The sequence below is a fragment of the Plodia interpunctella genome, chromosome 25 (genome assembly GCF_027563975.2).
Source record: "Plodia interpunctella isolate USDA-ARS_2022_Savannah chromosome 25, ilPloInte3.2, whole genome shotgun sequence".
Lineage (NCBI taxonomy): Eukaryota > Metazoa > Arthropoda > Insecta > Lepidoptera > Pyralidae > Plodia > Plodia interpunctella.
The window spans coordinates 5443439-5457045 of record NC_071318.1 but is presented as its reverse complement, the minus strand read 5'-3'; the positions used below and the strand labels follow the sequence as shown (position 1 = coordinate 5457045).

Sequence of the window (13607 nt, the reverse complement as noted above, 5' to 3'; positions counted from 1 at the left end):
ATGGACACGTCAACTCTCAAGAGTATTACCCAATTTGGGCGGGAAAAAATTGACAAAGGGAAAAAGGAACACCGCTACAAGTTGGCACGTGGCAAATGAGCGAACTAATTTCTAAGCTATTTACATTAATTTTTTACAGCGTAGGTGGTGCCACCGCTGAAACGCTGATCAATATTTGACACATCATATAGACTGTGTCCTTGGCGAAATATTTCTTAGCCCACTTAATTAAATGAAATGTCTTCCCTTGACACAGATTAACAGTGTTTTAATTAAAAATGTTCGCTTTAGAAATTATTCATAAAAAGAAAACAAGAATTTTTGAACTTTAAAAATGTGATTTTATAGCTCTATATCCCAATTAATAAATGCCAAAAGTAAGTTTGTTCGTTATCTCTATTCACACTCTATGCTCAACCGATATTCTTGAAATTTTGCATACATATAGTTTGAAGTATGAACAAGGACATAGGGTACCTTTCATCCCGGAAAAATAACTGCCTCACTTGGGAAATCACGCGGGCGAAGACACGGGCGAAAGCTAGGTTTTTAAAGAAATCTTGTTAAAATTTTTTTTTCGCTGAATGATCTTTACATACATTTGTATCTCTAACACATAGTATAATATATTATATACATTATTATTATTATTATTTTATTATTATATTATATATTATTATTATATATATATATATATATATATATATATATATATATATATATATATATATATATATATATATATATATATATATATATAAAACAAATTCTCTTCCCGCTGTATATGTTACCGATACATAAGTCGTTCCCTGCATTAATTTATACTGTGGGCTGGCGGCAATGCGTATGCTTTACTATACTGGGACACGCGCAAATAACGCGCCTTATTTGGTAATGTTCGCGGTCCTCGATCGTGATTGGCGCTCGCAGTCGCTATAGTCCGTTGATAGCATCACGCGTTCCCGCTTCCCGCGCCCGCTCTCAAGTCAGTCTGTGTCGTCGTTCGTCTTGTAACAGTCGTGTGTGCTAAGATAAATGTTCCGTGATTGTAAAGTGTCAAGGCTCCTCATTGTACGATAATAAACGCTGTTGTACCTACCTAAGTCCACTAATCTTTCATTTCTAACATCTGGTCCATTCGAGTCGGACAGTTAATATTAAAGTGCAACCGCGTCGCGTTCCGCGTGCCTCAGTCAGGATACCTACCAGTGAACTCGTTTCATCACAATGGTGGGAACAAGAAGCACGGCGAGGGAACCACTCGAGGAGCCATCGTCCATCACGGAGTCACCCCGACCTATAGTCACTAGCGGCGGCACTCAAGATGAAACGCTGCACGACACGGCCGCAGCACTGCCGCCCGGTGGCACTTCGGCACCCGTCGCTCCCGTCACAACTGCGTCCAATGGGTCGCACGCCACCACGACGGCGGGAGTACCACAGCCAAACGACACCAGCCAGCCGTTGAGAGACCTAACGGCGGCTTTATTAGAGGTAGTTCGCGGGGTTCGCCCCGCACCCGCGACTCACAGGTATGCTGACTTACCTTACTTTAATGGAAATACTGGTGACTGGTTATATTTTAAAAGTGCATTTGTCGAGTCACAGTCCGCCTTTACGGAGGCGGAAAATAAGGCCCGGCTTCGCAAGTGCCTAAAGGGAGTAGCTTTGGAATCGGTAAAGGGTTTATTTGTAGGAGGTATTGAAGCGCTAGAAATTGTGGAAAGGCTAGAAGCACGTTTCGGCCGACCACACGCTTTGGTTACAAACGAACTGGAAAAATTACGCCACTTACCAAAGTTGCTAGACAGTCCAAGGGAAGTCTGTATTTTTGCTTCTAAAGTAAATAATATTATATCTACTATAAAGGCACTAAATAAAATCGAGTACTTACATAACCCAGAAATGACTAACATTGTATGCGATAAATTAACGACAGTTTTACGACATAGGTGGTATGATTTTGAGGCTTTGGCGGATGCATCTGAACCTAGGCTGCTTGTCATTGCTCGTTTCTTAGACAGAGAGGCTGATCTCAATTCTAGGCATGCCAAATGTGAGATAGTCGAAGAGCGAAAGGACTGCAAGCGCCATCACTGTGGCACCACAAACACAAAAGTCAACATGTGCCCTATATGCAACGCCTCAAGCCATTATACCCCAGCATGCCCTAAATTTATATCCATAACCGCTTCAGAAAGGTGGGAGGCAGCTCGTAAAAACAAATTATGTTTTAGATGCCTTGGCAAACGGACATGGAATCACAGATGCAAAGGGAAGAAGTGCGAAGCGCAAGGCTGCGAGTACTACCACCACAAGCTGCTGCACGACGACGCAGCGCAGCCAATGAAGAGTGACAACGGCGTGGCGGCACCACGACAGCGAACGCAAAGCAACAGAGCCGGAGGTCAAGCGACTGTCTTCGAGTCGTGTAGCAACGCGACTACAGCAGCGGCGGGAGCACTGCGTTCGGTGCAAACCTACCTCAAAGTTTTACCAGTTCAATTATCGGGACCACATGGTGAGATAGATACTTATGCCTTATTAGATGACGGGTCCACCATTACATTGCTGACATCAAGTCTGGCAGACAAGATTGGTGTCGCTGGGCCAGCAGCACCTTTTGTCATAGAGGCCATAGCAGGAGCGCACATCGACGCTGTTAACTCCCAGCGAGTAAAGTTCTCCATTAAAGGTAAGTACACAAATAATAAAATTAATATCGAGGCACGTACCATAGATAGTTTGAACATTTCCCCCCAGTCTGTGCCAACCGAAGCCCTAGCTCATTGTGAACATCTACAAGACATTAGTGACCAACTTGTCTATGCAACAGCGGAACCACTTATACTAATAGGACAAGACAATTGGTCCCTGCTCATTGCATCTGAGGTACGACGTGGTAAGCTAGAACAGCCAGTGGCGTCGCACACACCTCTCGGCTGGGTGTTACACGGACAAAAAAGAGTATGTCCCTACGGTCGCGGTGGCTACATGCTGCAAGAGCGTTTTCATTGCAGCCATGCACATACGAAAGACGAAGCCCTTGAACAATTAATAAAGGAGCACTACGATTTGGAGTCATTGGGAGTAGAGCCGCGCCGACCTCAAGCTGACCCTGAAATCCGCGCATTGCAAATATTGCAGAAAACAACCAAAGCGCTAACCGAGGGTGGCTATGAAACAGGTCTACTATGGAAAGAAGAAGGTAAGCCTTTCCCTAATAATTATCAGGCTGTGCTCGGTAGATTACAGGGCGTAGAAAAACGACTTAAGAAAAATCCAGCGTTGAGTCAGAAATACAAAGAACAAATGCATTCTCTGTTTGAAAATAAATACGCCGAACTCGCCCCGACAGCGCCCCCTGTTGGCAACACCTGGTATCTGCCTCATTTTCCGGTAGTGAACCCCTCAAAACCCGGTAAAGTTCGTATAGTTAAAGATGCAGCCGCACGTACCGATGGTGTTTGCCTTAATGATTATTTATTAACTGGCCCCGATCTGTTACAATCTTTACTAGGTGTCCTTATGCGGTTTAGACAGAAACCAGTTGCAGTAGCCGCTGACATAAAGGACATGTTCCTCCGCATAAAAATAAGAGTGAGCGATAGAGACGCTTTACGTTTTCTATGGCGTGACGAGACAGACCACGCACCCATGGAGTACAGAATGACATCTCTTCTCTTCGGTGCCACTTCGTCACCTAGCACTGCAATCTATGTGAAGAACCATAATGCTCTGTTACATCAAGAAGAATTTCCCGAAGCTGTAGATCCTATAATAAACAATCACTATATGGATGACTATTTACAGAGTTTTGACACCGCGGCTGAGGCGAACCGTGTGGCTCAGGCAGTGGATGCTGTACACCGTCGAGGCAACTTCGTGCTGCAGAAGTGGGCATCGAATGACAGCAACGCCATCGCCGGTCTCGCAGTAGAGCCCATGACTCCTAATGTCAACATCAACGAAGAAGAAAAAATATTGGGGCTCGTTTGGCGAATAGCCGACGACACCCTGGGTTTTAATTTATCTAAATTTTCCTTCAACAATAGTATTACTAAACGTCAATTGTTGAAAGAAGTTATGTCTCTCTATGATCCTTTAGGCCTTGTAACGCCAATTACCATCCAAGGCAAACAAATATTACAAGAGGCTTGGCGCAGTAACGTTGGGTGGGATGACCCCTTACCATTTAAATTAGAACAAGTTTGGCAGACTTGGTTAATTTCTTTACAAGGTTTAAAGGATGTAGCACTACCCCGATGTTACCCATTATTTAGTTCAGCAGAGACACTTGAGCTGCACGTTTTTGTTGACGCGAGCGAAGTCGCCTACGCCGCTGCGGCTTATTGGCGGTCAGTAAACGACAAAGGCGAGGTACAGGTCTCGCTCGCGGCAGCAAAGGCACGTGTGGCCCCCATTAAGATTGTTTCTATACCTAGACTTGAATTACAGGCAGCTGTTCTGGGTGGTCGGCTGGCGCACGCCGTCGAGCTTCATCACTCGCGTCGCCCGGATCGTCGCGTGCTGTGGACTGACTCGCGCACCGTGTTGTCGTGGCTGCGCGCGGGCTCGCGTTCATTCAAACCCTTCGTAGCGCACCGCGTGGCCGAACTGGAAGAGACCACAACGACCTCGGAGTGGAGATGGGTGCCCACAGCTGACAACGTCGCCGACGACGCTACTCGTCGCGTACAGACCGACTTCACAGCTGCACATCGTTGGTTTCGAGGCCCGGAATTTCTATACAAAGAAGAAAAACTCTGGCCGCACGACAAGGACCCGCTCCATTCCACAGAAACTGGCGAAGAACGTGTGGCTGCGACCACCATTCGCCCGCAACTCAAAGATGCCCTACCCGATGTGTCGAGATTCTCATCCTGGATCCATCTAATCAGATCAACCGCACGCATACTGCAATTCATCGATCGCTGCAAAACCCACACCGTCACCGCCATGCGTAGAAAACGCACTCGCTGCACTCCATCTGAGGACCCTGACTGGACAGGTGTCCAACCCCGGTCATCCCGCGCTATCGCAAGAACGACTCCACAGCGCAACCACAGCAATGCTAGCGCCTCCCGCACCTACGTGCCCCTCGCAGCCTTTTACACGCGCCGCGCTGAACTCATATGGACACGCGCCCTTCAGGAAGACTGCTTTTCGTCGGAGCTACGTGACATCACCGGCGGGAGGAGACTATCTACTGACAGTCGCCTTCGACATCTATCCTTGACTACGGACCAAAATGGCGTAATGAGGTTACGCTCTCGAACTGCCGCCGCGACTGATATCAACGAGGAAACTCTGTCCCCAGCAGTGTTAGACGGAGACCACGCCTACAGTCGACTGTATATAAACTGGATCCACCGAAAGTTACATCATAGCGGCGTCGAATGCGTTACAAATGAGATACGCCAAAGATTTTGGATGCTACGCATTAGACCCACAGTAAGAGCAGTCATCAGACGATGCCAGCCCTGCAGACTGCGCCGTGCCACGCCTCCTGAACCGCTGACGGGGAACCTGCCACCGTGTCGCCTCACCCATCATCAGCGTCCATTCACACAAACAGGATTGGATTATTTCGGGCCGCTTTCAGTCACCATAGCGAGACACCATGAGAAGCGCTACGTTGCCTTATTTACCTGCTTGACGACAAGGGCAGTTCATTTAGAAATAGCGTCGTCACTCTCTGCTGATGCTGCTGTGCTCGCACTACGTCGTATGATGGCTAGACGTGGTTGCCCCGACACTGTATGGAGTGACAATGGTTCTAACTTCCACGGAGCTGATGCTGAACTACGAAAGGCAGCCCTAACCTCTATGAAACAAGAAGCGGACATTCGACAAATAAACTGGCACTACATTCCTCCAGGTGCACCGTTCATGGGCGGAGCTTGGGAACGGTTAGTGCGTTCAGTTAAAACCGCACTGACGGCTACATTGCACGAACGTCACCCTCACGAAGACGTCCTCCACACTCTACTTACGGAAGTCGAACATACGATTAATTCTCGACCACTGTCACACGTGTCGGTCGCACCGGAAGACGACACCGCCTTAACCCCTAACCACTTCCTATTAGGGGGTCCTTCAAAGGTTCCATTACCGGGCGCATTTACCAAGGTAGACGAGCTTGGACGGTCGCATTGGAAAGCTGCTCAACGATTGGCTGATCTATTCTGGCAGCGCTGGGTGCGGGAAGTCCTACCTCTCCTTCATCATCGGCGGGAGCCGCATGGTCACGGCGAGGCGGTAAAAGTAGGCGATGTGGTCGTCATAGTGGACTCCACGTTACCACGAAACGTATGGCCGAAGGGAAGGGTGGAGCAGGTCTATCCAGGCGCGGACGGAGTAATACGAGTCGTAGACGTCAAAACTAAGAATGGCCTAATGCGTCGCCCGACTAAGCGTTTAGTTATATTGCCAGTAGAATGTTAAGCTGCGTTGTTTGTATAATTCTCCAAAAGTCAGATTTGTAATTCATTTAGTCTATAACTTCAATGTAATAATTCAAGTTATCATTGAACTTTATTAGTTATATTCATAATTTGTTTAATCTGCCTATAACTATACTAGTTGTTGAACTGTAATAGTTGTTGTATACATGACGCGTTTTGTCGTGGGCTTGTCACGACATAGTAACTCAAATTATTCCTTACAATCGATAAGCTTATATTACGGTACAGCGCGTCATTGTATTCATTGGAAATTATGTTCCTGTGTAAGTCATTGTATTCATTGGAATTATGTTCCTGTGTAAATCATTTTATTCATTGGAATTATGTTCCTGTGTAAGTCATTGTATTCATTGGAATTATGTTCCTGTGTAAGTCATTGTATTTATTGGAATTATGTTCCTGTGTAAGTCATTGTATTCATTGGAATTATGTTCCTGTGTAAGTCATTGTATTCATTGGAATTATGTTCCTGTGTAAGTCATTGTATTCATTGGAATATGTTTTGTGTACGTCATTGTAAATGTTAGCATTTATTGTATATTTCCTTGTACACCGAGCTATAACTTGTACCAGTTAGCTAAGTAAGGACCACTTAAGTATTAACTTGTCATCAACGGGATTACATGTATCGGTAGCTGAATACTGCCTATATGTTTACTGCGTTCACACGGCGGGAGAGATGTTACCGATACATAAGTCGTTCCCTGCATTAATTTATACTGTGGGCTGGCGGCAATGCGTATGCTTTACTATACTGGGACACGCGCAAATAACGCGCCTTATTTGGTAATGTTCGCGGTCCTCGATCGTGATTGGCGCTCGCAGTCGCTATAGTCCGTTGATAGCATCACGCGTTCCCGCTTCCCGCGCCCGCTCTCAAGTCAGTCTGTGTCGTCGTTCGTCTTGTAACAGTCGTGTGTGCTAAGATAAATGTTCCGTGATTGTAAAGTGTCAAGGCTCCTCATTGTACGATAATAAACGCTGTTGTACCTACCTAAGTCCACTAATCTTTCATTTCTAACAGTATACTCTAAGTATACCTACTTAAACCCCGGGCATAGGTATAATAATAATAATAGGGACCAACACTGTTTGAATGAGTTTCTTTCGGCATTGCTTGCTAGTAGTTTGTAGCTTTGGTAAACATCTTTTAATTTGGAATATGACGTGAAAAAGTGCCTGGGAAGGCACTGAAGGAAGAAGGAAGGAATTTCTGAATAAATGATTTGATTTTTATTTCGATTTTGGCATCGTGGCATCGCAGCCAAATGAAGCATTCGAAGACGAGAAAGATACGGGTATTTTAGCCAATATAACGCGACACATATGGTATTCTCAGATTGCTGATACGGTTCCCCTCACAGTTCTAATTAGCTTGAAATTTCGTATCTATTTACACGTATAGTTTATCAAATTAAAGTAGATCCTTTGATGGCCCATATCGCCCGTTTATTAAGCTAGTTACAGCTATAATGAAGTCATTACAATGCCCTTGAGTTAAGGGTATTATTACCTAGTTTAGGTATCATTGGCGGTATAGTACAAGCCAGGCCCCTCGTGGGGTTCAAATCATTAAGATTTGTTTTTTTTACTAGATGTTAAATATAGTAAATAATATATAAATATAGCCTATAGCAATCTTGGATAATATACTTTTCTAATGGTGAAAGAATTTTTGAAAACGGTTCGGTAGTTGTTAAGAAATAAAAAGGTGTGCGCGCGTTTAATATTTGTCGTTTAATATATGTATAAATCTAATTTTTGTTTCTTAACTTTATGAAAAGCTGAGAACGGGGATATTTTTCGCGTTCAGCTGGTGCGGCAGCAATCTAATTCTAAATATCTCTTTATAAGTTTAAAATTTTGCATGACTTGTATTAATATATTCTTAAACATTTACTTAATCTATGCATAAACCTAAAATGAAAATAATATTTACATAGTTGTTATCCCAGTTATTACGCACTTAAATTTGATTCGCAAACTTTCACTATTCGAGGTTAATGTTGTGTTTAGTTAGTGACAAAATAATACTTATATCATTTGGTATATCCAAAGAGATTTTGAAAGCGAATATAATCAAATTAACAATAAATGTGAAAGTTTGTTATGTTTATTTATATAGTATTAGCGACCCGACCCGGCTTCGTTCGGGTAAAACCATTATGAAATAATAATAGGTATTAGTCATTGTTAAACTCTTGCGCAATTTTGAACTGAAAAAATCCACTCTTCATGTCGGGTTTTGTTAAATATTAATTTAGTTTTTTAATGATCCTACGGGAACCTGACTATTTACCAGGATGAAATGTATCTAAGATGTTAGCCCTGCCGGTCTATAAGGTATCTATATACAAAATTTCAAGCAAATCGGTCCAGTAGATTTCGAGTGATGCGCCTTCAGACAGACGAAAATTTCCAAAACTATATTTTCGTCATCTACATCAGTAACTAAGTATATTCCATGAAAAATTAAAAAAAAAATCCAATGTACAAATTATAACTTTCTTCAATTTTATTACATGTATTGATGATATTTATTGATGATGACATGTGCGAAAAATTCAAAAAGTTTTATTTTAAATCAATCTAGACATTTAAATTAAGAAATACATTTAAAATTGAAGCAACATTTTTTTTAATCAGTAAAAAAAATCGTTTTGCGGCCATTCAATTGTGTGTCCAAAGAATTCACTTGAAATAAAGAATTCTGACTCTTTCAGACATAAACATTGTCGTTTGAGATGCTTTTTTTTTTGTATTAAAATACTTTTATAAGACACGTGCTCACAAAGAATAATAATACATGTTTTAATTTAAATGTGAAAGTAAATGATTGAAGTCGAAGGAAAAATTCGTGCGGAAATATTGTATGAAAATCCATTGTTCCCTTGAGAAAAAAGTAATCTGGCTGAAATAAATACAAACGTCAGCATATAAAAAACAATAGGGCATATTACGCAAAACTCAGCGCAGACGCTACTGGTACAACTAAGGTACACAAACATTGCAAATGGAGGCAAAAAACGCCAATTTTCAATATTGTTGCAAATTTACGACCAAAAATACCTTCTACGCAATCGTGGTGCGAGTTTAAAGGAAAAAGGAAGGATTTAGTGGATTATCCTGAAAATAATAACACTATTTTAGGTTATGTTCTGCATTATTTGGTCAACTGCGGTCATAAACTGATATAAATTTGATTTTGACTGAAGGTCTTACCTGTATGAAGTCCGTATTTTATAATAAGTCTTCACGTGTGAAGTGTTCTTTTCGACCGTTTACTGGCTCGAAAATTTTACAGTATGAGGCGTATCCCATAGTATTCGAAGTTTTTTATCTTATGGAAAACGATTTTTCCCAATATTTCGGCACCCGAATATGCTAGATTGTTGTATATTTTCACAAACGAATGCTTACATAATAGAGTACTCTAAAATAAACGTTTTAATCGACATAGCAAAAGGCGGCAAAACTTTTGTGTACCTAACATATACTAACTGCTGTACTCTGGCGGGATAAATGTGCAGTAATACTCCCTATTCTTTAAATAAATACTTCAAAAAAAAACAGAAAACTTATAAATGTAGTTGTTGCTAGCTGAATGCCGACTTCCATCATAGCTGGTCAATTTTACTGGCTTGATGGACTGAAATGTTGGTCTTTGTCAAATTTATAGCATTCTTTGGATATTTGATAATATATCGACATGTCGTCGTCAAGTGACAATATTGAAGACATTTTACCGCCACCGCTGTGATAAAGAACCTTATGCTGGAATAGTCTTACTTCATTATCCTTGTAAGCAGGTGTCAGAAAGCACTATGTATCACTCGGAAGAGAGTACGAACCTTAACTGGTGTGATTAACGCCATCAGCCAAGGACTTAACGTGTCACCCACGTTGAAATCCGTTACTTTCTTGCTTCGGTAAACAATTATTTATTTATTTATTGAGCAATAGACAGGCAGCTTCAGCAGCTGATCTAATAACTCAATAAAAAAATATTTATTTAAACTGCTGCTTATTAAATTGAGGTATTATATAGCAATACTTTCAAGTTTTATAGGCTGCTCACTTGAAGCGGTGATGGAAATAAGTAGAAGTACCTTTACAATATATAAAAATATATTTTTACACTGTTATGATGTGTACATAAATAATAAGGAAATCATCACGAAGCTGTAATGGCTAAGAAGCCCGCATGTGGATCGAAAGGTCTCAGGTTCGTATCTTAATCGTGCCATATGAGTTTGTATACCAATATACTCTCTAGACTCATATAGTCCTGACTCATATACTCATAAGTCATATACTCATATAGTTGTATACCAATATACACTATAGACTCATATAGTAGTTTTCATAAACCACAACTTGCTTTGAGTGAAACAATAATATCGTGAGGAAACCTGCACACTGGTTGACAGTTTAGTTCACTAGTGTGTATGCGACTATCTGCCACTAGATGGCGGTAAGTGGTCGTAAAAGTCATGTTAGACGCCTTTAGGCGACTTGAATAAAATCTGTCACCAGTGTTAGCAATAACACACTCGACATGATGATGATCATGTGGAAAACCACACTTTGGTAGACTGTTCAGTTTTGCTATTGCAATTTGATGGCGATATTCGTCTTGTCAGATACATTTCCATTTCATTCAATATCTGATTAATAAATATATCTGATAATTAAATGACCAGAGAGCTTATTTCAAGTTTTCTATGTCACAGTGTAGTAATAATCACAGAATATATTCTGACAAATCACACAGATTGAGCTAGCCCCAAAGTAAGTTCTAGACTTGTGTTATGAGATACTAACTCAAGGATACTATATTTTATAACAAATACAATAATTATATAGATGAACATCCAAGACCCGGGCCAATCAGAAAAAGATCATTTTCCATCATGACTCGTCCGGGGATCGAACCCGGGACTTCTCGGTTCAGAGGCAAGCACTTTACCACCGCGCCACCGAGATCGTCAAGAATGTGCGTTAAACGGAGTGTTAAATTTTTAATCATATTATATTTTAAATCGGCATTAGCGGATATTGTGCCTTTTTAATTTAAATTTTTCATAATAAAACTATACCATTATTATAAAGAGGTAAGCGTTTGTAAGTTTGTATGTTTGACGCGGGTAATCTCCGAAACTACCGAACCGATTTCAAAAATTCATTCACCATAAGAAAGGCATTAGCCAAGATTGCTATAGGCTATATATTATCTCAAAATTCCCACGGGAGCGAAGCCCCGGGCAACATCTATTATATAGTATTTTTTTTTTGTATCGTAATCCATCGTTCACAAGGGCGTACAAAAAGACTTCAGATGCGGCGCATTTTTCGACACAGCGCTAATGTTGCAATAAAAATATATATAATACTAACGGTCTGTCTTCGCCAGGGTAAAAACATAATAAATTATACGACTAAACCGTCTTCAGAAATCAAACTATCTATTGGTGAAAACCTAATGAGAATCTGTGCAGTAGTTTTTGAATTTATCGCGCATAAAGACGTGGCAAAATATTTTGTTTTATAATATGCAAGAATGTATTAATATTTACAATTAAAAAACGTTATTGTAAAGGTAATGTTTAACCTATACTTGGTTCTATTCGGAACCGCGCGTTTTAAAAGCGCCCGCGCGGCCAAAGCGCGAACAAAATCGTTATAGGTGACACCAATATATCTACACAATTAATACAAAAATAGACGAGAGTAATTTTAATTCGGCGGAATTCCGAAAATACTCGAGAACCGGCCGGAAAAAAAATTAATATTGGCTAAGCGCTTTTATATTCCTCTCCCCTCTCAATTTGAAGAAGTAATTTTCCCTCCTGAACACGACTGGCTTTTGTACTTGCCCTATTGTCATATTGGCCGAAGATTTATGCCTTTTTAAATTGAAGAAGTGGTTTATTTTTTATTTTCCTTTGAGCAATAAAAAGCGTTGATATTTTCAGGTAATTAAATAAGTTGCTATGTCTGCTTAGATCTATAAAACTATGCAACGGATTTTGATGAGGGTTTTTTTAATAGATAGATGAAGATAAAAGGAAGGTTTAAGTATATAATTTCCTATGGTTTTATCAGAGCGATGTTGGAACGGGTCGCGAATACTTTATTTTAATAATTTGAAATAGAATCAATAAAAATATTAATAAAGTAAATGTTTAAAATATGATCACACAAAACAACCGCGAAACTTTTTCAGTAGTGGTCGTTCCGAAATGCCAGTAGTTTGTACCTTTTTGAGGAAATACTGATGAAATATAGAACGCACCCTATTCTGACAATAGATAAACGTCAAGTCGTGTATTTTTTTCCCGCCTTCTGCGTCCCGCTTCCCGCGCTGCTCTGTCTGTAATGTGCTGGTTCTATTATCACTAATAAACTAAACTTAATTAATTATCAGTTTTTCTTTAAATACTATGTAATTTAAAATTGCACGTGAAAACATGAATAGAAAGTTTCTAATTTCTTATGAAATGCTTTGATTTTGATTTTGGAAAACAATCAGATAGGAAAGAAAGAGACGGAATAATAACTAAAGACAAATATGTTAAAATGTATCATTAAACTAAACACCTCCACGCACAAACTGATCTATAAATCCAAAGTAATTAAAACTTCAACTAAAACATGTTTTAAACAAATCGAACGGACCTTAGTTATGATAGGCGCATGTGGGAACAGTGTTTTGTAGTTCCCATTTGTCCCAAAACTTTTCGTCCCTCAAGGGCCGAAAGTTGTATCGTGTTGTACGGTAAGTCCCGTAAGGTTATGTTTTTGGAACAGAATAGATGTTAACGTTAATTATACTCACGAGGAAAGGAGAATGTTCGAAATTCAAATTCGAAATTCTTTATTCAACTTCAGATGATAAATATTCAAATTCAAATTCAGAATGTTTATTACTATTCATATTAATACATCAGTGTGCGTAGTGCGATTTTGCTATTTACATATCACCATCGAGTCGACTCGCAGTGAGACGCAGCTAACCAATCACAGTGTGCCATTGTGACGCAACGACAACCACACCGCAATTTGATAGGTTCGCTGCGTCTCAATTCGAATCGATTCGATAGTGAGAAGTGAAATGCTTTCTATTCTCTTAGCACTAGG

General features: G+C 40.6%; 1 protein-coding gene across 1 annotated transcript; it reads left to right on the top strand.

Moving 5' to 3' along the window:
* Positions 1-834: 834 nt before the first annotated feature.
* On the top strand, positions 835-7465 carry LOC128680823 (uncharacterized). Its single transcript, XM_053764259.2, has 2 exons — positions 835-1532; positions 2238-7465. The coding sequence occupies exons 1-2, from the start codon at positions 1228-1230 to the stop codon at positions 6445-6447; spliced, it is 4515 nt and encodes a 1504-aa protein (XP_053620234.1). The 5' UTR covers positions 835-1227; the 3' UTR covers positions 6448-7465.
* Positions 7466-13607: the final 6142 nt, after the last annotated feature.